The following is a 26,438-nucleotide window of genomic DNA, read 5'->3' as shown; positions in this document are numbered from 1 at the left end:
ATGCAGATTGCACGATACGACGATTAAGTAATCATGCTTGATGGAGAAGCTTTGTTTGAAAAAGTGGCATCAAGCGTGCTGCGACAACGATTATACCTTCACCTCTAAAATATCTCTCAATTTTTCTTTCTTCGTGTCGTTAATTTTCTGTCAACATTAATATCTCTCGAGCATTCTTGATTCCTCAGTAATTCCTGAGAAAGAGTGAAAAAAGAGAGATTCGATATTCAGAAAGTTACATTTCTGCGATCAATTTAGCTTGACTATCTGCGTCAGGACAATGATCATTCTTATTTCTACAGCCTTGAAGATGACTCAACACTTGTAATCGAAATGTCCTTAATTAAGTATCTTGCATTATGGACTGAAGTCGTTAGTCTTCGTTTATTCTCATTCTCATTTTTCCTTTCGTGGATTTCCAATTGTTAGATTCCGAATTCCTCGACAATCTTTAAACCATACCATTTCTACGAAGATCCGGTCGTATAAATAATAATTCTATTCTCTGAGACCATAAAATGCCTAGTTATGAGTCGCTGTAAACGCAATTACTTCTTAAATTGTGCTTATCTCCCGACAAGTTGACGTATCTTCAATTATTTACGATTCCATGTTTTCGACGGCCATTCAGAGATCGTATCGTCGCAAACAGCGGTGCAATGCATATTGAAGCCATCGTTAGGGTATCGTAAGAGTAGCATTCTTTGTCATTGAGTCAGCCATAGTCGTAATTTTTTTTTCTTTTCGTTTGGTCGCCAGCAAACCGCCACCGTAATCATTTTTACACGTGCTGCGCTATTGTTTTGCGAATAAAAGGAAGATCGATCGTTCTCTCGAAGGAGACAGCTGTTTACCATCATCCTGCTGGTAATTGAGCAATAGCCTAACAGCCTCCGTAGGTCGAGACAGATTAACAAGTTACGCGTACCTCGTTGTCGAATTAACCAATCGTGGAAACCGTTTAATGCAATTTTTCTTTTAAGATGGAATCTCTAACGATTTATGAAGAGATTGTTTGGTGTGAGGGAACGTTTGATGGGACTCTTGAGCAAAGTCTCGATCATTTAATCAGTATTCTTTCATCAACTAGCCACGGAGATTAGAAATATCATTTTCAAGGTTTTTGTTTGCTTGTTTGATCGTTGACATATGCACAATTAAAGTGAAATTCTGAATTACTTCATTTAATTTCCAAATGTTTATATTTTACAAAAATTCTTAGTAGTTTCAACAAAATCTGTTGTGTGTATTTTATATAAAATCTTGTGTAATTATAATTTCCTAACAATTTGAAACCTACTTTAAGAAACACGTCTTTTATCCGCCGTTTCAAAATTTGTTCAGCACAGTTTTGCATTAATCAGCACGTTCCGATGCGTTGATATCACATATCAGCCATCCTTGCTCAGGATTACATCATCGAAATACAAAATTAAAGGAAGGCTGTTGCGCAACGTTGCAGTGGAAATTTTGTATGCTAAAGAGTAGCGTGCAATGTGTTAGTAATTACTCTATGTTTAATTACGGTACAATAGATCCCTCGCAATTACGTCAAGAAAACATTGTTAGCCAATTACATCTTTATTCTACGTTAATCGGACTTTAGTCCGTTGGAACATTGGATCGATATATTAAAAGCTTGTTTTCGCGTCTCCAATTAGCGATCGACGTAGTTGAATTCCACGTCTGAAATTCCATTGAAAATTCTATTTAAAGACGATTGTTTGTTTAGTTTGATAAAAGGATGAGTAACAGTTTTAATAATAAGCTGCATTGTGCGATAAACAAAAGTTCTTGCAGCTTGATAATACAAAATATCGACGACAGTAATAATAGTATTCTATAAAAACACTGGAAAAATTTGAACCAAAAATTGTCACACAAATTCAGGGCATTGACTGTAATTTATATAATAATATCCAATCTTCTAAACGCAACAGAGGAATTAAATGTAAATTCAGATTTGAAATTCGAGAAGAGTAAAGAGAATTAAATTTTGTTTTATGAGGCTAGAAGCTTCTGGTATCTATTTCTCGCCAGCAAGATTGATAGAACCTCGAAGACGATCCTCGTCGCATAGTACAAAATTACTCTCGTCACGCGGACGGAGATTGCCATTAACGACGAAACCGTGCTTGAGACATCAAAACACCGACGAGACAATCTGCACAGTTTTAGTCGTGGCTGACTTCAAGGGGGAGGCCCATTATACGTCTTTCGTTCCAGGCTCGTCGGTATCGTCGCTCTCATCGTATAAATTTCCATACGCGTCCCCACGGCGACGATCCTCGTGGCACAATACGTCTATTAAGTTGGAGAAATGATCCTTTCCGCGGGGTTGAGGGAGAGAACACCGCTATCGATACGATCGGTTCACGGTCGATCTGAATTTGACGTCGCCTCCAGACCTCCCTCAATATTTATGCGTGCGTTATTCGTTTTCGCGATTGTATGCTAATGCGCGGCGTGCTCGTCTAGCAATAACATGAAATTTAATCCTTCTACGTGAACGACCTTTTTTTTGCGAGGACTTAAAACAGCAAAAAGCGCGATGCTTCGCCTCTTGAAAGAATCGCCGCTTGCGTGGTTTGCGAGTTTTCCTTCACAATGGGGCGTAACTTTTCTGGTAGCCTCGCAGATTTCTTTGATAACGGATGCAGATTGCATTGTGCGTGGAATGGAAGTGGACCACTTGAATTTGTCGGCGGAGCTAACTCGAACAATGTTAATATTGTTAAGTTGAAGATGGGAGGCTTAATATGCTGTGTTGGTGTTGTACGAGTAAATGTTAGTAGAGGAAACTATGTGAATACAATAAAACTGGCACACCTTCGGGATTTTATTAAATGAGATGTGTTGAAGATATTAGTCGGGAGACTTTGCACCTACATTTGTATAAGTCAATCCATGGCAAATTATTATAAAATATGTTAGTCATTGTGAAAAGATACGTGGTAGCGTCAGCGCCAGTGCAGTGTACAGGGTGGCGGAAATTTGTTCATGTACTTGGCGTCGAAAATACGAACTTCAAATTTTTGCGTTAATCCTAAGGTATCCTCCTTTTCAATTATTCTACTATTTCATTCATAACTTCTATTTTGCTACATGACAATATTACAAATATTACCACAAGATTGGATAGCACATTTCAAAGTGTAGGTCTTACTCAGTGAAGCAAATTAGAAGAAAGGAGGTTCAGATTTTAATAAAATTGTACTCCCACGCTCGCAGAGGTGGGGGAAAAAAGTTCAACTCGACGGGATCGTTCGAATGATCGTCGACGATTATCAAAGCACGCAGAAGGCGCGTTCGCTCCCAGGCATATCTTCTTCAAGGAGTTTCGACTACGTTCCGCTCGCATAGAAGAAAAAACACGCTCGCGGGAGGACCTCCACGCAAGATTTACGACACCTGAATTTCTGGCCCTCCCTGTCCCCCCGTATTTATCGTTCAGGTCCTGGTGGGCGCGTTCGAATTCCTCTAAAGACGTTTTCGTCCTTTGACACCCGACTCTCGTCAAAGGGTGTCCTCTTGCGCCCTTCCTAACAAATCCCATCAAAAATAAAAGATTCCGCACCTACCTGAAGGTTGAGCTTACGTTTTTAATAGTGTCTATTCATAGAGATTATTCACAAGAATGAGAAGCTTTTCTGTACTTAAACTTGCTAATGTTTTTGTTAAAAGATGGAATGAAAATATTTATTCGTCGTTGATATTGACACACCTTTAACCCTTTCAGACCTGAATTATTTTTTTTCTCGTACTAATGTAATTTCATTTTTAGGGTTGATTGAAATTAGTATGGAAAAAAAATCTTAATAGATTATATTATCATATCTTAATATTTGCGTCCTTAATTGAGGACGCCAAGTCCGAAAGGGTTAAATTTTGAGGAAACTGGAAGTATATTGAGACCTTCGTACATCGTGTAGATGCTGATGCGATATACTGTACTTAACATAATTCACGATGTTTTCGATAGGAATCTTTGCATCAAATTTATGTCGAGTGACTTAGCACATCCCCGTATGGAGGTGAATTCCATAGGTCCGAAACCGGTTTCGGGGTGCTTTTGTAGAGGAGCAATTTGTTTTCAATTGAAAGTTTTGATCGAAGACCCATGAGTCTTTGCTTTTTTTGCGAATTTTATTTTCATCTGTTACTGAAAGCGATGACGTGAAAACGAGTGTCATATTTGGTGATGACGAAGTGGTCTCGAGAAGTCAATCGACCTTGTCTTCGCCATAACAACGTCGTCTTTAATTGTATCGCGTATTATTGTCGTATCACTTTTAAAGAATTGAAATTGAATAAAATTTGTTTACTTTCTGAACAGGACCAAAGTAAGATAGAATCTCAATTGTAAACGTAAATTGAAACAGGATTATATAAATGCTTACGGTTTATAGATCAAGTTTGCAATCTTATTATCCGATTCTTGAAACGTAACTCTGAGAGTTTACAGAGGTTGGATCGTTGGATCACTCGGGAGTAGTTTCAATAGATCCTATCAAACGTAAATTAATTCGTTCGAGACTAGCACTGCGAATAGCGAGGCTTCGCGAACGAATCTTCCATCACAGATTTCAACCAGTACTAATATGAAGCCGAGCTGCTTAACAAACATTTCATTTCAGAGATTTTCTCGTCTATGATCAAATTATGTAAACATCTCCAAGCTCCTTTTTTCATCGAAATCTCAGCTAAAGGTATCGCAAATACTCGTCGACCACGCTTTACACGCGGAGCTAATGAAATGATAATGCCATGCTACCCACTCGATCCGTTTGCTTTCAGTTTCTCCCATGGAGTCGTCATTTTCTCGGAAAGAGGTGCGTTATTTTATCGAACCGACTGTCTATTTCTCATACGAGCAATAATTCCGAGAAAGACGGAGTTGCTGGCACGCGCGTGGCTTGTGAGATCCTATCCTCGCGTTTTATGCTAAGGAGCTCGTGCATCGCGCCGCGAAAAACCGCGAGGGAGAGATAAGTTGTAAGACGATAATATGCGTTTATATATCCGCGCTTCGTTCGGTGTTAAATGATTGTACTCAGACGCCCACTGTCGCGGGTAACGAGTTAACCAACTCGGAATTTCACGCTTCTGGCTGCGACATAAATTTGTCCAAGTTAAATAATTACGAGTGGAATGTTCTACTTTACTTGAAGGGATGTTTCTTGTAATTTGATGTCTAATGATTGTATAATATAAAACATCTGTAACGTGACTTGTATGTCTTCACGAATTTAAGTGCGTTTATTAGATGTTGATTATCTTATTTAATACAGTAGTTCATTCTTGATTCATCAAACGATGGCTGCAAGAAAAAAGAAAATTCAAAGAAAATTGGTTAGCTTAAGCATGAGTAAGCCTTTCTTGCCACCTGGGTCTAAATTTTCCTCCAATCAATTAAAATAAGATCCGATCGCAGTATCGAGTCCATCACAGCGCCTGACAGCGAACAATTACCTGTCAATTATGAAAATTAAATTGCCACGTAACCCTCGCAAACCGAGCATAGCTCTTCTCGTTTCTAAGGCCACAAATTACAGAAAACTGGTAGTTACGAATAGCCGCGCAGCAATTGTAAGCAATCAAAGAAATTGATTGTCGAACAAGTAGATACTCATCTCCGTTGGATTATGCAAAGGAGTCTCGCACGAGTGCTGCGTGCCTGGCAATTATTTCCAATTATTCACTTGCACCTAATCGAGACCGATACATCAACGTACTCGTATACTCATATCGCATCGCAATATAATGTCGTTTAGTATTCGATTCGCGTAGGGCAACTTCATCTACGATTTCTTGTTCCACGACATCTTTGTTCGGGGAACAGCGAGTCTCGAGGGCTCGGAACTTCGGTTAGGGGAGAACGACCCTTGACTCGTGGAACCCGATACGACGTGATCCCGGACTCGTTGGACCTGACAGAGTTAACCTTGTACACGTGAAATCTGATACAGCAGAAGTTAAGCTCATACCACTCAATGACCCACTACTCATGGGATCACGACATATAAAGCACTCGTTGGATCGATAGACGCAATTTCAGACTAGTAGAACTCAAAATAACGGGATCTAGGTTGTGGTATGAATGACCTTGGCCTTGTGACGAGTGGTACAGATTACTGGACTTCTGGGGATCTGGGGACTCCTACAGACCTCAGGTTTCTCGGGACTCTGGATTAACATTCATTTTATAGTCCAGAAATAATATTTATTCTTAGTTTATTGATATTATTTGCTGTGTTAGATACCGTGTAGAGAATTTATTATTTTTAATTAAGGAAATTGGAATAGAATTCCAACAACTATACTATAAAAAAATCATTACTCGAGATGTTTAATTTCACTTCTGCATCCTAATTTGTCCACTTTAAGTCGCGTGCCCCCGACCCTAAAGCTGCCACAACATTTTTCTTCTTCTCCAAAATACATGGGTATTCCCCAAACGCCATACATTCTTACCACGGCATTACTCGAACAGCCATTACTCATCCTTCAAGGATAAAGGTGTTATCTCGAGGAATAACCGCACCCCCGGAGCGAAGTTAAAGCTCACTGTCGTTCGAATTATGAGTACTGCTACATGTTTTAACACGCGAATAAATATTTGGACGCGCCGCGGGGTTCGAGCGGCAAAGATCCCGAACGACCGGAAGAAAGAAACGCTTCTTAACAAACCGAAGTTATTAGGGGGCTGTAATGCTAGCCTAATATGAAAGTTACGAGCTCGCTGGGCCAGCAAAAGTGGGCCCATAAGTTACAATCAACCGGATACTACCCACGAGGGCCCGAAAGTGCTCCGGTTAAATTACTTTAAGGGCCTCCCCCTGCAGTACAGCCCTTCGTATTCTCGCCATGTGGTCCTCTAATCCTCTGCACGCTCCTCTCAGTTGTCCGTGGTTAATGTTGATCGAATCCCGCGGGTACTTCCCACTCGTGGAATTAATTATGCGATCGTGGTTGTTCGCAGAACCTCATTATCTCATATTGGAGTACGTGATGTACGGGAAACTGCTGGCGTATTTGCGTGATCATCGTACAAGGCAGGATTTCTACAACTTCAGCGAGGACTCGGCTGCCCTTACGTCCAGGGACCTCACAGTTTTCGGTTACTGCGTGGCGAGAGGAATGGAGTATCTGGCGTCCAAGAAGGTGAGCTGGTGTTTTCATTTACTTTATTTGGGGAAATAGCCCGTAGAAACTGCACAACTTAAAGAAAGTTGCGATTACGTGCAGTCTGATATGCGATGCCATTGTATTTCTTGGTTTATCGACTTTGAGAGAACAGGAGTAATGCGGAATGAGGATAAAGTGAGCTATTTGAATTTGTGCCCTTTAGAATATATTGTTTGTATTGAATTCACGTATATAAAGGGGTAATGATCATTGCAAAAAACACGAAAGCAAGAAAGATTTTAAATACCCGAGAGTCATGACAAAATTTGTGTGTGAACAGCATTAAATTAATTATTAAATTGAAACACGCACACACAAAATAAAAAATGTGAAACTTTCACAATGTTTCCTTGCATAATTGTTTGCTTAACGTGGAACTTTCTGGAAAAATATAGAAACATGTATGTAGGTTGAAACTTAATTGCAGTGTTTAACGAATATTGTAACGTTAACAATAAATTCACTGTTTTTGTCAGCGCTTCGAAATTCCACAGCAAGGTTAAGGTCTTTTTAGATTTCTTATGAATTTCGAAAACGGAATCCACTCCTTCGCGAATGCTCGTAAATCAACACTTGCGTTATCTGTTTTTCGATCACTCTCGCGAGACCTCTTGGCGTTGCCACGAAATTTATTACGATTTATATTCTCGCGTGTTCGACCGATCTTCGCGTCGGAGCCAAAAGGAAACGGCCATCGTCTATTTATTGCGACGTTACATTGTAGAATCACTCGAGATTCTGCTACCTCGTATTAGGTTGAATACGCTCTTAATTCATCTCGAGTGTGGATCTGTCTATAAATCATAATCGATGAAAACAGGGATTCAAACACTCGATGAAATTTATCGATGAAATCCATCATTAACAGTCTCATTTTTTTTTTGTAAAGAAAAGGAACATTAAAATACTGAAATACTGAGAAAATACTGCTTTCAGATTTCCCTTCTTTTTTGTTATATAGAAGCAAATTTTATTTCACAAACTTCAAATGAAACTCTTAATTAAATCTGATTTAAATTTTATCCTCAAATTTATTCGATTAATTCTCGTTTTGTTTTAGTAATCTACGACAGGAATATAAAATTTGCCTACTATTACAATTTAAACAACAAAATTTCCATTTAGTCTCTTGCTTAATAATAATAAACTTGTTCTCTCCTCTAAAAAAATTCTTGAGAAAAAATCCATAGGATTGTTCGTCCTTCGAACTGGATATATATATATTTTTTCGTCGAAGGTTGAGAGCGAAAAAGCGACGGTTTGACAAACAGGTTGCCAACGATATTTGCGTCTCAAATATTTGCACGCTGTCATAAAGATGAGACGTACGACAGACGATAATTTTACCAGGTGAATTCATGTCAGTGGGAAATAAATATAGGCCGTGTTTTTTTTCGAAAGCGACGAATTCTCGAACAAGTTGTTCGACCACCCCATGCGAGCTGCTGTGTAGAAAGCAATAAACTTACATTAGCGGGGACACGCAAAGACGTTTGTATCAATTATATCGCGCCTTTTGTCCATGTACGGCGAAAAATAACGGCGCGAGTTTGTAACAGAACCGTTTAGGCACGGTCCCTTTGAAAACTAGTTTTGCGGAATGCTTTCTGTCTGTGCCACGTGTGCGTCGAATATAATTTATTTTCCGAAAAAGGAATTCCAGATAATTTTGCTAATTTATGCAATGCCACGGCTCTTAATAGCTTCGATAACATTTATTAATAAATTGTAACGAATGATATCACTATGCACACATTTAACTGACCTAATCTAAATTCCTTACAGTAGATTCTTAAAAGCAAAAAATTCTAGCTGCCTCAATTTTGAAGATAGGGAACCCAAACTTTTTAATCTTATATTGAATGTTTTGTGAAATGTACCAAAAAATATTTCGAAACGATATCATGTCTAGTATTCATGTAATAAAATCGTAAACGTAGCATTACAAGAATTCTACTTCAGTGATTTCAATGCGTGTTAAGGACTATTGCTGGATTCGTGATGTACTTTCTAGTGAAAATCTTTGAATATCATTATTGCCACTAATGGTACATTCCTTTAACATACTTAATCTAAATATTTGTATAAAATTCATTCTCAAAATATAACTCTGATTTCGAAATTATTTAGAATTCTGAATTTTGTGACTGAAACAATCTGATTATAAAATGCTAGTTTCAACTGGCAAAACTGGAAACTCGAAAAGACACAGAAACGAGCAAAATGGAAGAAATCAAGTTTTTCTTTCGTTTTAAAAATTTGAAAGCACAAACCGTGCCACACGAGACTGATAATGCAAATTGCAAATTGCAAATTCTCAACGTTACAACAACAGCGTTTCTATTCTTTCGGTACTATTTCTTTAAAAAAAATATAAAATAAAATGTTCGTCTGCATCCTTCTGTGCCTAAATGGATTTTCCGCCAATAATAACACCAGCGATTAACTGGTGACGTTGGACGACAGTCGATATCGCAAATTCCCTTTTTCTGCTGATATTATCTTCCTTCATTTATTCATGCAGAATGGCACTGGCACTGGATATTCAACTAATCATTCCACTAGAAATACGTACTATCGTTTAATTCAACTGGCACTGGATATTCAACTAATCATTCTAGTAGAAATACGTACTATCGTTTAAAAATACAGATAAATAGGAGCTATCACGTTTCGTCAAATAAAAATGAACAGTATTTCTCAAGGATTAGAATTATCTCTCTAACGTTGAGTACAGACGTAATGCAAAAAAAAATTTTATTACCGCGAAAAGCAATAATGGAAGCTATATTCGCGAAGGTGATCCTTCTATCAGCGGAATTTCGCAAGGACGAACGCCAAATAAACCGTCCATAGTAATCTTCTTCGAATGTCGAATTACCGACGTTCGCGTAATCGTTTCGCGGAATTACCGCGCGAAAGCTAAAGTTGGTGGACAATAATTACTCATCGGAAGGAAAACAATAGTATCCACTCCTGTCCGAGAAGCATCAAGGTTCTTCGTTCGACTGACTGGAGACGTGCTCGAGGCTCCGAGTCTTTGTAAACACTTTGCATCAATTTCAGAAGAGCTTATATAAACGAAACGAGATAAAAACGGAATGAAATGAAGTATAAAAATTTATCTCGAGCCACGAGCATGGTCGACAGGCACAAAATAATCGGATGGGGTTGTAGGTTTCCGGGGCGTGTGATGCTCAAGAAAAAAAAAGGACTTGTGGTTAACAACGTAGCTATACGTATTCTACACAGCTGATGCGTATCGTCTTCATTTCCATAATTCAACTGGTTCGAGTTTCGTACGAGTCATCGTTTCCTTAATCCTTTCCAGAACGACTTTCATCGTCGAAGCATTAGAATCACAAATCGTGATCTTGTCTGCAGCTGGAACGCAAAAGTTCCACTCTATTAAGATTCAATCCATTGGGAAAAAGAGGACTCACTTGCTTTGCAAGAAGCTTAGGCCTCTCCTGCAACCCCATTATGCTTTAGACAAAAATTCTCCTGAATTATTATTGTTAATATTCTGTTGGACTTTCCGAAGCATCAATACAGACAGATTTTCCTTGAGCTACAATTTTGAATAAATATTTCACATATATTAAACAAAATCAAATCTAGTAAAAATTCTAGCATTGAACTGTAGCATTTAACTCGTGTTTCGAAAAGAGAGAAAATTATTGCAAACGTTGCTGCAGATGAAAATTTTAATTACCAACGAAGGGTGTACTTCGAGCACACCTTGTATAGGATGCTGCGGTTTTCGTATTAAATTTCAATGATCTCGGGCGATCGGTAGCAGGCTGTGACCGATTACGAAATTAAGAATGGAAAATGGTTAAGCATGATCGTCGACCGGTTATGATTCGCGAAGAGGTATTATACGCCAGAGGGGCTGGAGGCGTCAAGCAGCAGGAACGAAGTCACGATTGGAATCAGTATCCTGCGCTCTACGTTGGAAGGACGACTCGAGAGCAACCGAGTCAGGATGTCGATTTCAATCAAAGATTATATACGACTTCGTAGAAATACCTCTCGAGGCCGATACACATTGTACGGTTAATTGAAAATGGAAGCCACGGATGATACACGTGCGAGATGAAATCAGCGATGTGAAAGATCGGTACAGTGGGTTCCATTAGTCGTTTAAAAGAATCTGCGACACACTATCGAGGACTTGATAAGGAGCAACAATATATTCATTTTGTGATTGGCAGTCAAAATTGAAAACATTGCCGTTGAAGTAGTAAATTTCAATAAATAACGAGGTTCGTTGTGAATTTTCTTCGTATGAGGTGATTTGTAATTATTAATTATTAATTATTAATAGAAATTAAGATATTTAATAGAATTGATAGAACCTGCTCCTTGACTTATTCAATCAAAGACGTAACAAAATATTACTAAAAAAGGAGTTGAAACGTAAATAAATATTAAAACTGCAAATTTATTCTCCTTTACTTTGCTTATATGCCTACAAGTTTCTATTTTTAGATCTTTCTTCAACTTATTGACTGACTCTTACAGTTGTTCCGGTACTCATAAACAATTCTTTTTGCAACCAAATGGCTCGAGGGAAGTTCTTCACTAATACATCATATATATCCTTAGATCATTTGCCTTTAGCTATACTCAGTACATACAGTGATTACGTATTGTCGTCACGTGTACGAAAATATCTAATTATCAGTGAATCCACGGAAACGGCGAACTCAGTCTCCTTCAGAAGTAATATTTAAAGTGATAATTTCAGGATGTGGACAGAACCTCGTAACACGTTATAAATCGTAAAAATATCGATTATGTAACAGCGAGGATTTTTTTTTTTTTTACAAGTACATCAGTGTTGTGCATTTATTGTTACAGAATTGTCAGGTTACAACCTACAACAATAAATCCATAATAAATAATCATTGCATTTAAGTACGCGGAGGTTTGAATACAAAACTGAGTATACTTTACACATGTTGCTTTACGGCCAACGAAACAACAATATGTTTCTGTTTATTCCATCGCGCATTGTTGAGGAAATAAAATGAAAATGCTATAAATTTCAACGATTAAATTTCCCGTGTACGTTCGGAGGCACGTCGTATCAATTTCGTTTACGTCCCTCGGCCATGGCGCGCGTAAACTAAATCAAGTCCGGCTTCCGCGGTGGGCAAGAATACGCGACGACGAACACGCGATAAATCACGCACGTAATAAATAATAACACGCAATAATGCCGCGCTGCCGCCGTGTTACGAAGCGGGCAAGTGCGCATTTCGCCATAAAATTTGACTCGTAAATATCGCTTGGAGTAAACTAGCAATGGGATCCAGTTTTACGTGTACTCGCAAATCCAATTCGAATCTAAGATTCAATGGGTTCATTTGCTAGAGATGTTAGATGATACGTATCTCAAAGGATTTTTCAAAATTTCAAAAATTATGGATAAGGACCTTACTACAAGTTTACAAATAGATAGTATAACATCTCTCTTACTTTGTTTCTTGTACGATACAAGAGGCCACAGTTTAAAGGATTTCTCTCCTCGATACTTGAATCTATCGGCCAAATAAAAGAAGTGGTTAACAATTGAAATAATTAGATGTTTCAGTGTCTCCTCTATCTAAATTTACACTTGACAGTTCACAATTAAATCGTCGCTAAAGACTACCCTAATTAATTTCTATGCTTGTTTTCGTCGCTAGAGAAGACGATCGTCGAGTAGGTACGAAGGTCGTGTTTCTTCTTCGTGTTCTCTCAAGGAGTCCGAGGATACAATTTCGCGCGTCCTGTCACGCGACACTGTGTGATGCGGTTGCGTAACAGGACGTCCACCTGCGGTCGCGAATCAAAGGGGAATAAAAAAGAAAACTATGGGATCAACCTGTGCTCCTCGGTTTCGCAGATCATCCACCGTGATCTCGCCGCGAGGAACGTGTTGGTGGACCACAACAAGCTGTGCAAGATCGCGGACTTCGGCATGTCGAGATTCGCCAACGAGGACGGCGAGGTGATCGAGACCAGACACGGGAGGAACGCCCTGCCCATCAGGTGGATGGCACCGGAGTCCTTAATTTACTCGCTCTTCACCACCAAGACCGACGTATGGAGCTTCGGGATCTTGATGTGGGAGATCGTCACCCTGGGTACGTTCTTTTTCTTTTTATCGTGCCACGCGAGTCAAGCGTTTCGACGCCAACGAATACACTGACGCTCAAAAGTATCTCGTCGCGAGTTCTTTGCGCTGGGAATTTAGGTTTATTTATTTGGAAAGGGTGGAGTTGTACAGTAAGTACCAGAAGTATTGCTCCTTCAATTCCTGGCTTCGAATTCATATGTTCTTGGGGCAAGTATTTTGGGGTGTTTATAAGTGTACACAATGTATTAAATATTCATCTTTGTATTTGTCTAAAAATAGTGATTCAATTTTTTCTTTTTTGTGAGACTTACACACAAGGAGTGATCGTATACTTTTGAGCAGTAGTGTACCTACATGTGTCTTCAGCTCGATTGAAGGCAGGGTGAAATGGCAGAGTAGAAGGTCTGATCAACTGACAGCACTGATCTTTGCTTGACCCCAATCGTTTTTTGCAAATGTAGGCATGGACTTTCAGAGGGCAATTACAGTTTGTTAGAAAAAAGACAATCTTCCTTTCGATTACCACGTCATTTTTTAATCTATGATAGTCAAACACAAATCATGCTATAAATACAAAACTTACGGTGAAAAAGATTGAGTCACATCGTTGTTCTTTATTATAGAATATGTATAGCCCTAAACTATTTTCGCCTGAAAAATTTACTGCAATAGTTCTCAAAGTCTTCCATCCTAATAATATCGACTTCATTACTTCATGGACAGAATGGTGCTAATTCTACAGTAATAACATCCGCAGAAAAGCAATTTAGACAATGGTGAAAGGGTGCGGTTCACCGTTAATTGCCGTTATAAAACCAAAGGCTATGGAAGCGTGGAACGTGGACACTCTCGTCGCGATAATCGCATACGTGGAACCTGCTGAACCGCAGACTAATACAATTTCAACGCTCATTTAAATTTGTTATTCATAGCTCTCATAAATATACTATTAACCTCCTACGAAATTGCTAGTGGGTACTATGTTCCCCAGCCCAACTGCTCTTGGCATGGCGATCGGTGCCCATTATTTTCCAAAGTAAACTTATCAATACAGCATAATTTGAGCCATTTTCATAAATGCAAATCGGTATATTTTATGAATGCATTTTTTCTTTTATGAGTACCATAGTGTAGTGTCGTTCCTTCCATACCCAAGAATAATTTTTTTCGTAGAGACTCCTATAATGGGAAATTTGTCTTGCATTACGAACACGACAGAAACTAAACTAGCATGTTCAGCCGATTTTTCCAATTGCCTTTACTCGATCGATGATGGATAAAAATTCTATGTCCTCAGGTTCGACACCGTACCCGGACATGACGGCGCGGGAAGTGATGCGAAACGTGCAGAACGGTTATCGGCTGGAGAGGCCTTCGCATTGTCGAAGCGAGCTCTTCAGGGTGATATCACGATGCTGGCAGGCTGATCCAGACCGCAGACCAGAATTCCAGACGCTCAGAAGGGATCTGGCCCAGTTGCTCGAGGACAACATGAACGGACATTACGTCGATCTAGAGAGCTTCGCCTCGGAGTGCACCGACTGAGAATTTCGATCAGAGATCCATCTGTAATCGTCTCGTCGACCCTTGCACCAGGAAGACAGAGGTCCTCGAGCCATCGATCAGCAATCGTTGAACAGGGGATGAAACTATTTTCTCAGAGCTCAAGCGCCTGGAATAAAGTTAGTGCTGAGGATAGAGGTTGCTCTTCAAGAATGGGTTACCTTTTCGATTTCAGTCGACTCTCCGCAAACTGGGAAGTGAATATTCCTGGAGCTAAAGACTAGTGTATGTGGATGTCATGGTCTGTATGCGACGGTGTTTTTATTTTTATGGAGGGGTGAATGATGATGAATGGATGGAATGGAAGAATGAGGAACGATTAATCCAAGAAAATGTAAAACTTCCTGTAATACTTTTCGGAGCTTCTAATGACTGGAACGTGACAATTATGGATTTTTGGTCCATTTGGGAAAATCTATGTGAGGGAAAGCGAAAAAATATTTTCAATGACTGTAATATGTTTATTTTTTTAAGGAAATAAACTGTTTGAAATCTTTAGTGAGCATTGAGAAGAATGTGAAGAAGAATCTTCGTTGTGTCCATGAATTGTCATTTTGCACTCTATGAAGATGAGCTTTGAAGCTAACAAAATTTATTTTGTATAAATGTTGAATATGCATGGAGACTATACATTTCCTCCATGGAAAGTGAGAATTAAATCTGAATCCGTCCATAATCTTTTATTCGTCAAAAGCACAATGCTATTGCAAAGTTTTGTGCTAGTTGCACGCCATTATGGCGAACGAAAGTCAATAAAAAAAAAAAAAATAATAATCATTGCTACAAAACATACAAGCTGTTGACTTATTTCGCAGAGATTTCTGAGCAACTTTGACAATAACATAGCACTCTCTGTTTGGATCCTCTTGAAAATATTTTTGCAAACCAATCTCTTCGAGCAGGTGCTTAACAGGATTCACAAAAGTGCTAATATTTAACGTTGTGTGTGGCTCGGAGTTATCGAGTGTGCGAGTTTTTCATTAAGTGACATTGTCTTTTGTGAAACGAGAAAAGAACGTCAGCAATGCAAACAAGGGGATATCTGCAGTCTATAGTTAAGGACGACAAGCATTTTTCACTGTCTTCATTGAAAGAAAAAAAATGTCAAAATGTTTAAGTATTTGGTTTAGTATTATTAAGTACCTAGCGTTCCCAATTAAAGCGCCAGTCATCAAACGTTTGTTCGCGTCGGTGTTTTCTTACTCGACGCAGACGTTTGTTACATTGATACGACGAATTTTTGAACGGTACCTATTAAAAACGTTATTTTTAATAATATTTACTATCGATAAAGATAAAAATAATTAAAAAGAATATAATGTTCGTATAGATTGAGTAAAAAAATTGTGATAACTTTTGCATTGAACGAATTCATAAAATTAAATATAAGAAAAAAGATCATTTATTTATTTAACAATATTATTATCTTTTAAATTATCTCTGAACAGGAGTCTGCGTTTCGATGGAAATTCCGTGCTCACAAGAAGAAACTCCGACGCGCGAACGATCGATCACGGAACTCACGAAAATCATCACGTTCGACAGCGACGAATCCTCGTTTCGGAGTGTTGTACATAAAATCGCATTTTCAAAACGCGTCGTTTCAATAAAAACGACAAAAAAAGAAAGACCCCCCCCCCTTCTCCAACATCGCCCTATCATCGTAATTATATCGAAAATAATAATTATTATTATATTATTATATGATTAATACTTGTATTATCACTGATTAATCGTTATTAAGCACATAAGTTTGTAAGATTTTTCAATCGTCGATTTATTCTTAATCATTCTAGTCTCTCTCGATGCGTACGGGGTGTCGATTGGTCTTTATTTTATTACACATCACCGCGAAATCCGCGTGTAAATTTATTCTGGATTGTGATATCGTATTTTTACACCGTGAAAGCTCCCCAGAGCCGATTCAAGCCCCCACCATTGTTTATCGTATTAAGTTTGTAACTTTGCAAAGTCGATTTCTCTTCGTGACATTTCCCCTCGCTTCAGCATTATCGAAGAGAAGCGACGACGTCGATTATCCCGTGTTATTTCGATGTTACTCTGCGTACTTTGCGATTCGTGCGTGCATACATATACACTTCCCCCCTCTCCACCATTTCCACACAAAAAAAAATACAAGAATTATTGTATGTAAACTCAACTACTGTAAGAGGTTTTCTTTATGTCAGTAAACGTTGTCGTAAATCTCACGCAATTCTTTTCCAGTCGTCTCATCGTTTGTTTCGTGGAAACTTTTATTTCACCCTTGTATCGCGTTTGGTTGGAAACAGCTTTCGCTATGTGAAATTATCGTGGTGCATTTGACTATGTCCAAGGTACTCGTTTGAGTAATTTTATTGCGGCATTTAAAGTTGCCTGGAAGAATTCTTGGGACAGGACTTTGCAATCTTGAGCGAACGAAGAGACACTGTGTTTCAAATTAGGGATGCGGCCACAAGGGTGCCTTCAGTTCCTGATTAATCGAGTCGCGTTTGCAACGGACACGCAGATTTATTCGCGAACGCGCGGACGAGATAAGGACGAAAACCCTATGGCGGTGGTGAGTTGGGTTCGTTCCATCAAAGTCTCGGGGACAAAGAGTCAAAAAAGAGAGAGGAGACTGCAAGGTGGAAGAAAGCTATGTAAAAGGGTATAGAATATTCCAAGGGAGCACAATTTTATATTTGCCAGTTCAAAAACTTGCATTTTTACACTCCATGTTCCACTTCATTCAATAAAAACACATAGTTCAATTTTTTCTTTAAATCAATAACTTGGAAATACCCATGCCTCTATTTTCTGGAACCAAATGAACACTGTTACCTTCATAAAAATTAGCACCACTTTTCTTTTTTTAAATTGATAATAAATGTATAATAAATAAATGTATTACCCAAATAAATATCCCACCCTGTTTATCATGCAGATCGAGAGAGGAAAGTATCTTAATAGACATTTCGAATTTTTCGCGCGACAAATGCGCGAATAATTGTCGTGGAACGTTAGTGGATACATCTTAATTGAACTAATTGAAGCGACGCACACAGTCGTGCATCGATTTAATTGCGAAAATGTACGAATCAATTGTCGCTACGGTACACGTGGGCGTGTAACGATGCCTTCTTAATTATTACCATCACGACACCTCGGCCATTGCGCTCTTTGGACGTTAATTAACACGCGAAACGGCGAATCGATACACAGAGATCGCATTCCTGCACGTGACACCACGCGACACCGTGCTTTTCGAGTCTTATCGTCGCCACTTAACCGCGAGCGCGAACCAACGCTGTTGGAAACGGAATCCAAAGGAGCGAAGTCGGCTTCGTGTTAAACAAGGAGAAATGAAGGTCGATTCGTTGCAAACAGCGGGGTATGTATTCCAGGAATCGATAATAGACTGATAAATTCTTGGTATTATCCAGTTTCTTGATAACGTACGGATACCAGTTGATACCAATGGGTTATCAAATTAATACGGTTATTTTTTAAATGGTATTATTTCGAATGAGAAGAAGGAAGAAATTGAGAGGGCACTTGAAATAGAATCTTTCACGAATCTATTATACGTTTTATTGTTATTTTTCATATCGTTAATGTTAAGAAAATAAGTGTTCTATTATTCGAAAATTAGGTTGGATATTCACCGTTTCACTGTATGTTTTCCTTACTTTTAACGATGACGTGAAAGTAAAAATACATTTCGAGCAGAAACAGGATATTACTGTCCGTTTAAAGACTCAATTAGCCAACTATAAACGTCAATTCGCCAAACGAACAATAATATAGCCATCAACATATACCAAGACATTATAAAATGATTTGATTATTAAATATCACGGGGATATTAAATTTCTCAAACCACAAATAGTCGATGGTGAAGGCGAACATTTTCTTAGCCGAAGGAAAAAAAAAGTGGGACTGAGAAAGTTAATGGTCAAGGTTGGTTATCGATTGCAAGTCCAGCCGGGAGTTAGCAATTAAGCGTGGCTTCCGTCCGCGGCATGATTGCCGATCGAAGCAGGAAACTGTTCTCCGTGCCGGTAAAATTCGGTTCCGTTACGTCGTCGAGTCGTAAAAGGGTACTACGGTGCGCGGCTCTGGTCGTTTGCATAATTTTCGGAATTATCGCGTGATCCTGGTAACGGTATTATCCTTTCGCATCCAAACACTCGTGAGGTCCTGAGGCGTTTTGGTATTAATTGAATCCTCGTACCAGCGCGCTGCTTTACGGCCGAGTGAATTACGCGAGTCTCGATGGAATAATTAAACTACCACGGTAATTTATGGCGGAGGGATTCTCCGGGCTTTATCTCTCACGGTCTAGCTATATTAGAGGCGTAGCCCTCTCAGCAGTATCTGACTTTTGTTCGGTTGGAACATTAACGCTGTTAATTATTGCGAACGAAACGTCTGTGATAAATAGGGACGTGGTTCCTACTCTGTTTCTAAATTGTGTGTAAAATGTTTTTGTAATACCGTTCATTGGTTGAGATATTTTCCTAGAGAGGCTTCAAACCTTTGACGATCCTATGTCGAGTAAAGCTCGAAAAACATTTACTGAAATTCAGAAAATTCGGAGTGTAAAGAGTTAAATTTAATTCCATTAGTAACTAATGCATTTGATTGGTTAAAATATTCTTCAGAGAATAAATTCCCTGCCAACCAACAACGAAATTCATTGTTTATTTTTCGAAATGTCCATCAGTATTCCATTAATTTACCCTCACTTTGGCACAAACGAAGCTGAAAGGTACAATGGGAGAGGACGGAAAGTCATGGTAGAAATTGGCCGATCTTCTCAGACAAAAGTAAGCACGAGAGGAGCATAGTCATCCGACATTCTCAATGGTCGGTGAAGTCTGTCGGTAGCAATTGCGTGGATGCAATATTCCTGGCCGTCCTGAGCCCTCGACATGTACCGAAGCAAGGATCGTTATCGTAAATTGGATCGCATTCCGGAAATCTTGAAACAGCCGTAAAACGTCCAGGCTCGTTTATATTCACGGGGGGGTCCGATGCCTGGACGAGAAAGAGACCTAACGTCACGAGAAAAATCGCATAAGCGATCCTCGAACATCTAACCGAATACCGATCTCAATTTTAATACCCTCGTGAATTTTACTTATAAACATTTTCATTTAGCGGTACATTTTCCCAAGGAAATGAATTTCTGTTACAGTGAACATTTTATGGGAATGAGCGTGCTAGATTTAAGTAACTTTTGCAAAATTTCTAACCGCGGGTGGAGCACGATTGCCACACATTGTAAATTACAAAGTTTCACGAGTCTCACAGCCGCATCCCGCGGATCACCTCAAGTTTTCTCTCTCACAGTTCGCTCTCAACAGTCCTTTCTCTCCGCGGCGATCTCTCGTAGGAATATATTCATGCTCCCATACGATTAAACGTTAGGTTCCCTAACACAATTCGAAGCTAACTTGATAAACGGTTCGAATTACAGTGCGCCGAAGACTTATTTCCGTGAGACAGTGACGAACGAGATGATTCTACTCGAATCTGCACCTTGCTCCATTCAATATGAAATCTCGAGGTATTATGGCACGGAGATTGACGGATTGCTTTTTTTGATGGGGAATGGTACCCTTTTAACAACGGGAAAAAACGCGAAAAATTCCAGAGGCCAGAAGTCAATTGCAAACATACTTTTATCGACGATAGGTTCAATAACGACCGTAATCTTCGGATGGTAGTCGTTGAGGAGGTAGTAATTTCTGTTCATGTTAGGAACAGATGAAAAGACGCCGATGACTTTAACGAGCCAACCACGATGACTAGCAATTTCACGAAGGTCACTGGGGTAAGGCTCACGTGCAGCAAGATTCTCGTGGAAACGCGTGTCTAGGTCGCGGTTACTATCTATAGAAAGACTTTCGCCTAGACGTACAAGTAACGGTGTCGAGGTAACATTCGTGAGAGCAAAATGAAAATCGAAAACGTCTGAATTGGCTTTGCAAACATCTTCTATTAATCCATACACTGCCAGACAAAAGTGTTTTGCTTTGGGTGCCAAGATTTAATATAGATGTGTAATCTAGGTTATTATTTTGACAATAAAAAGAGGTATTAAATTTGTTGTTTTAAAAAGAAAATTTACGATCTCCTTTTGCAATAATTTGTGACTGAAAAGACTATAAACTTACCCCTTGAGTAATTGCATTAAATTTGAACTACATGACATCTCGAAGTTGGCAATGAATGGGTTAATTCTTATGGAATTGAAAGGTTATTGTGAAGTAGTGCATCGAAAGTGAGCCACTGAAAATCTCGGCGTCTTCTGGAATTCCTTTATGGTGTCAGTGATAAAGTGTAAAAAGTTGGTGATCACCTGGGACTTCCTGACTTTCACCTGTTTAATTTGAGAAACAATCACTTTTTTTAGTGATGTTTAAATTCACGTCAACTGCTGAGGTAATGTTATAGTTCTTTTTTAAACGGGGTTACAATTAATTAACTTCAATACTTTTCAATTTTTAAATGACGTTACTGATATTAGAAATCAGGGTAACAATAAATACTATATGCTAGGATTAATAATATTAGATCTCAGGTTTGAAATCTTCTCATTTGTCGATATCTTTGACGATATCACGTCACTCTTAATATGAACAATGAGCACACGATGTTATTTAATACACACTTCAATTAGATGAAGATAATTCTAAACATTTCAGAAAAATTACACTAATGTCAGAATAAAAAGAAAATGCTGTATCTCAAGAACGGTATCTACCAAACATCCAATTAAAGTAATATATTAGACACATTAGAGCAGTGGACACCCCATTAATCATGAGCAAAGAAAAAAAACGGATACAAAGATAAAAAGAAAATCTCCACAGTGTACGCAGCATCGATGGTGTGAACATAAATTTCCATTTCGAAGAAGCAATACGCAATCAAAAGTAAGATCTCATCGCCACGTTCCACTTTCGTTCGTTACCAGCTGAAAACTCCACCGCTGATCAAAGCCATTTCTTTTATAGTAAAGTTAACGAGCTCGTGACCCAAATATTTCACGAATCGGGCGCGTTTCACTTCGTCGCACTTGCCGAAATAATGCAGAACGCGAGAACACCTCGTCCGATAATGTGGAATGGCTACGCCGTCGTTAAATAGCTTTAATTTAATGCTATTTAGCGGTTCGCAATCCCTGGTTCGTTCTTCTCGAGGGAAAGAAGCCTGGTAAGACGAATCGTTGATGAAACGACTTTTAAAGGGATAAAAGACACCGCCGCAGGCTGTCCCGGCCATTTTCAAACGCCAAAGACTCGCTAAGGCCGTTGAAAGAGTTGCGTCTTCCAATTTTGCAAGCAGAACGTAGTGCATTATTGTACCTTTTGCAGGGTGTATATCCATGTAATCGTGGCATGTCAAAAAGGCAGAGTGACATTTCAGTAATTACTTTGAGAGATGAGATGTTAAGTCGAAGGAATATTAATCAGAGAGAGTCAAATGTAAGTTAAAATAATATCGATTTAAATGAGTGTTCTACATTGGATTTTATTTTATATTTAAAACAAATTGTAAGTAAAGGCTATCTAAACACAGCTGCGATATGAAAGTTACAATGGTTTCTATGTGATCGGTGAATTTTTGTATCGTTGAGGCTTCGAAAAAAAAGGACAGATATGTAATTAATTTCCATGAAGCAAGTTAATGAAGGAAACAAACAATTTGTGACGTGTAAATTGTATTGCCGTAGAGCTTGTTAGATTCCAAAAAGAGCCACGAGAGAAAGTGACTTCCACTAACCTGAAACAACGAAATAAACGGGGTTAAACGGAAAAATGCACGAGTACCATTTAATTGCGGACGTGGATAGTCCGGACGAGTGTCGTAAAATTGTAACGCACTTTCAGCATTCCTGTTCCGTCGTTAGCATACTTGCGTGTAGTTTGCCAACGTTGAACGATCACCTTGCTAATTGTGAACGATCCACGTATTCCTAAAGAAGACTAACATTTCTTCATTATTCTAGAATCGGTATCGTTTGGAAGACATATTTGTTCTTAAATTTTCAAATTTCAAATTATGAAAATCTTTTTATTTTATACACTACATATTTACAACATTGATTTTCCAAAACATATTTTGTAATTTTTATCTTCGCCCTAAAGATGTAAATTTGCGATGTCCAACATCAGAATTTTATTATTTTCGTCAGAATTCGGTATCGAAAACAAAATATCTGCTAGACATTTTCAATCATGGAGAAATATCGATGGTATCCCACAAATGGGTTTAGATAATTGCTGTGATCGTTTACCAAGCACTCGTGAACCTTAAAAATCTGCAATGGCTCGAAGTGATTAGAAATCTCGACTGAATGATAAAGATAGAAGAGATTTGAATACGAAACTTCGTCAATCGAATTGTACTTGCATAGTTACGCAGTCTAACAGAAACCAGATCTTCGACCAGATCACATCACGCATGGAAAACTGTCGACTAACATGCCAAATAGCAAGACGATGGAACTAATTAATGCCTCGTCGAAGTCCGCGCGACAAGAAGCCTCTTAAATCTATCATCCAATCTCGCTGGAAGCGTGGCGATCAGCAGAAACGGCTCGTTACCATCAGCCTTAGTCCTAAAACACGCGAATGCGTAAATCAAGTACGACGGTTATGGTGGTCTTTTTCTGGCCTGGTTGCGTGCGAGACGCGCCGTACTTGTCTAGGTAACAGGTTGGCGAGGCTGCGGGACGCTGTCGTTGGACGCCTAATGTCGTATAAACTGTCCATGCCGAAGCCATAACCGTTTTCTTTATCGCTTTAACCGACCCGCCGATGGTCCAGCGATCGATTCGTTCCACGTTTATTTCTATTTCCACGACTCCCTTAAATATCCAACACCGCGAGAGCGCTATCGTTAAACCATTCCAGGGAACACCTTACGGCCGCGTTCGCGGCGATCTTTATGCAGCCAGCTATCGGTTTGCCAATGCGCTGTTTTGGAATGCAGATTCCCAGCGCTCGGAGGCTGCTGGACAATGGAAACCCTGCCCGCGGGCTCGTATCCCGTGACACTTTACGCGTGCCCGCGGTGCCTACGCGTTTACAAATTTATAGAGTAAAATTAGGGGGATCGTAAACGTTTCGAGGCTTGTACCCGAGATTTACACAGTGTATCATGGGGTGAGTACGTTTTCAGGCCGTTTGGGGAGCGATAAGGGTGGTTCGTTTAAGAATGGAAATATTACAATGGATATTTGGAGTTTGTATGTTTGGAGCTTCTTTTTAAAATTATTTTACTATTAAGGGTTATTTGATCGCCACTTTAATATGCGAGACTAACTACATCAAAAAAATGTCCTACGATCAATTTCACCCTCGAAAGCCTTATCCTTCCTCCACTTTCTGCACAAAGAGCCTACAACTTTACATATATAACTACAAAAATTCCCGGGTCAATTATTGTCCACTTAAGAAACTCAAGTTACTCTAAATCTGTTACCTAAGAGAACCGAGTAGCTCTCCTTTACTCACCTTCAATTACACGCAGAGGGAGCGTTCATGACCGGGAAGGTACTCGAATAACAGGTGGAAGGTAATCCTCCGATGCTAGCGACGCCTCGGTAAGGATATCGCATGTCAATTGCCCCGTTGCACGTTCCTCGGATACTATCGGCTATTCTGCTGCGTTAAACGTTACGTTAAACACCTTAACGACCTCTTGCACCTGACGTTTCCGTACGAAACGTCGCCAATTAGAGACTGTCACGATAGTCGAGCCGGCCTCGTAGAAACTCCCCTGGAAGTCGCATGGGAGAGTGACGAACGCTGATTGCTGGTTTAACCGACGAGCGTATTTTTAACCGAAACCGCGTGCTATCTAATCCAGAAACGCTTCGCTGCTTTCACCCTCCGGGTTCGTCGGGAGGCTGCCATTAGAAACGTGGCCGGCTCGCGAGCAAAACGGATTTCGAATGGATGCAGGACGCCGAGGAAAGTTTATCGACGCGAGAACGACGGTAATGTTGCTTTTAATTGCTGCGGTTTACGATATTGCTCGCCAGCAACGTTTCGCGGCGATTTTGGAACGGAACGACTTCCAGACGATGGTATCTGCGTAGGGCCTACGCCGTAGGCTAACGGGATCGTTCGCTAAACGCAGAGGAATCTGCGTTCAAGAGTCGTTTTACTTTTCTACGAACAGAGAAAGTACTCTAATGAAAAAAGAATTGTGCGTTTCTTTCATTTGAAAAGTTTTTAATCGCGTCATATTTATGATGGAGCATTTTTCCCGAGGTAACACGATCTCTCACTACGAATCTTTAATTTGTAAACATATTACACTCTTTACAAAAGTCTAATTCTGACGTGTCTATCTCGATCCTGGCACTGCTATTGTGGAATTCAATTAACATCGTCGTTTCCTCGTTAAGCTACTATTTTTACAAAAATAGCAATTTACCCCCCTGCCAGTGGCACCAATACAAAGGCGTTAATTAAAGCACGGCAATCTACTTTCTAGAGTTATATTACTTGTTACATTGCCACACTTTCGTAATGGCTTTCCCACCGTGACGTCAAACGCTGCGATTCACACCCGAAATTAACGTTTGATTAATGTCTCGAAAGACGGGTATTATCTCGAATTCTTTTGTTCGTTTGTACAAGAAATTGGAGCGAGAACACAATCGACCATCTGTCGCTCGGATTACAATCTTTGACGATGACGCGGTCACTTTATCGAAGTTTTCTTCTTCTCTTCTTTTGCTTTATTTCGCGACGAAAGCAGCAACTGCACTCTCGGCGTTACGCAGCGTTTATTGTAACCGAGTTAAAGGGAAGTTCAGACGAGATGGAAGGGAAGATTTATGGTTATCTATACGTCGTACAATGTCTAACGTCGTTGCATTATTATTCTGGAAAAGGAAAATTCAAGTTATTTACGTTTTCATAGAGAACACGCGGGGAGAGTAGTAATTCGTGGAGAAATCACCAGAAGTAACACGTGAAGACTGTTCGAGAATTTAATTTCACAGAGATGGGAATGTAATCGTGAAAGGCATTAATTAAAGCATGTTCTAAATACCAATGATCAATTTACAACAATCCAAGAATGTTCTGCAGGCGAAAGAAACCATAAAGTCACGGAGTATAGAGAGTATCAACAGCAGTTTCAATCTTCTGTGAGTAATTATAGAAATATGTACCGTGAATACATTCTAGAAATTAAGTAGGCATGTTCGTTTGGTAAAGGAATGATTTATTATACGGTGCATTATTTTAATCTGTTTTGTTTGGAAGAGTATTAATTTCACTCAAGTCTTCAAAGGAACGTATTTCTTTTTGATAAATCACTTGTTTAAATGTTCATTTTCACTTTCATCAATTACAGTTGTTCTTATCACTTCCTGTTGACAGAAAAGGAAATGTTTCTCGTGGCTTGTCATGACAGCCAAAACAAATCTGTGGCACAAGGAAGAAAAGAAGGAGGAAGGCTCAATCAGAAGCAACTATCATAGAGAAAGTATCACGTAGCTGGGCGGTGCGAACAACTCTCACTCAGACTCTTAAATAATAAC

The 26,438-nt window shown here is 39.3% G+C and overlaps 1 protein-coding gene and 1 long non-coding RNA gene across 2 annotated transcripts in view; one reads left to right on the top strand and one right to left on the bottom strand.

Annotated features, from left to right (window-relative positions):
* LOC128888512 (uncharacterized) overlaps nucleotides 1-17,091 on the top strand; it is a 220,342-nt gene extending 203,251 nt beyond the window's left edge. The window contains exons 6-8 of the mRNA XM_054145417.1: nucleotides 6,983-7,164; nucleotides 13,085-13,325; nucleotides 14,616-17,091. Coding sequence (XP_054001392.1) covers nucleotides 6,983-7,164; nucleotides 13,085-13,325; nucleotides 14,616-14,863 — 671 coding nt within the window. The 3' untranslated portion in view covers nucleotides 14,864-17,091. The remainder of the gene's footprint in view (nucleotides 1-6,982; nucleotides 7,165-13,084; nucleotides 13,326-14,615) is intronic.
* On the bottom strand, nucleotides 16,479-17,963 carry LOC128888692 (uncharacterized). The gene is made up of 2 exons (XR_008460324.1): nucleotides 17,775-17,963; nucleotides 16,479-17,680 (listed from the first exon to the last, which is right to left on the bottom strand). It is a non-coding gene; the product is annotated as an uncharacterized LOC128888692 (long non-coding RNA).
* Nucleotides 17,964-26,438: the final 8,475 nt, after the last annotated feature.

The sequence above is a fragment of the Hylaeus anthracinus genome, unplaced genomic scaffold (assembly GCF_026225885.1).
Source record: "Hylaeus anthracinus isolate JK02 unplaced genomic scaffold, UHH_iyHylAnth1.0_haploid 11994, whole genome shotgun sequence".
Taxonomy (NCBI): domain Eukaryota; kingdom Metazoa; phylum Arthropoda; class Insecta; order Hymenoptera; family Colletidae; genus Hylaeus; species Hylaeus anthracinus.
The sequence above is the reverse complement of the archived record's forward strand: the minus strand, read 5'-3'. Positions and strand labels throughout refer to the sequence as shown.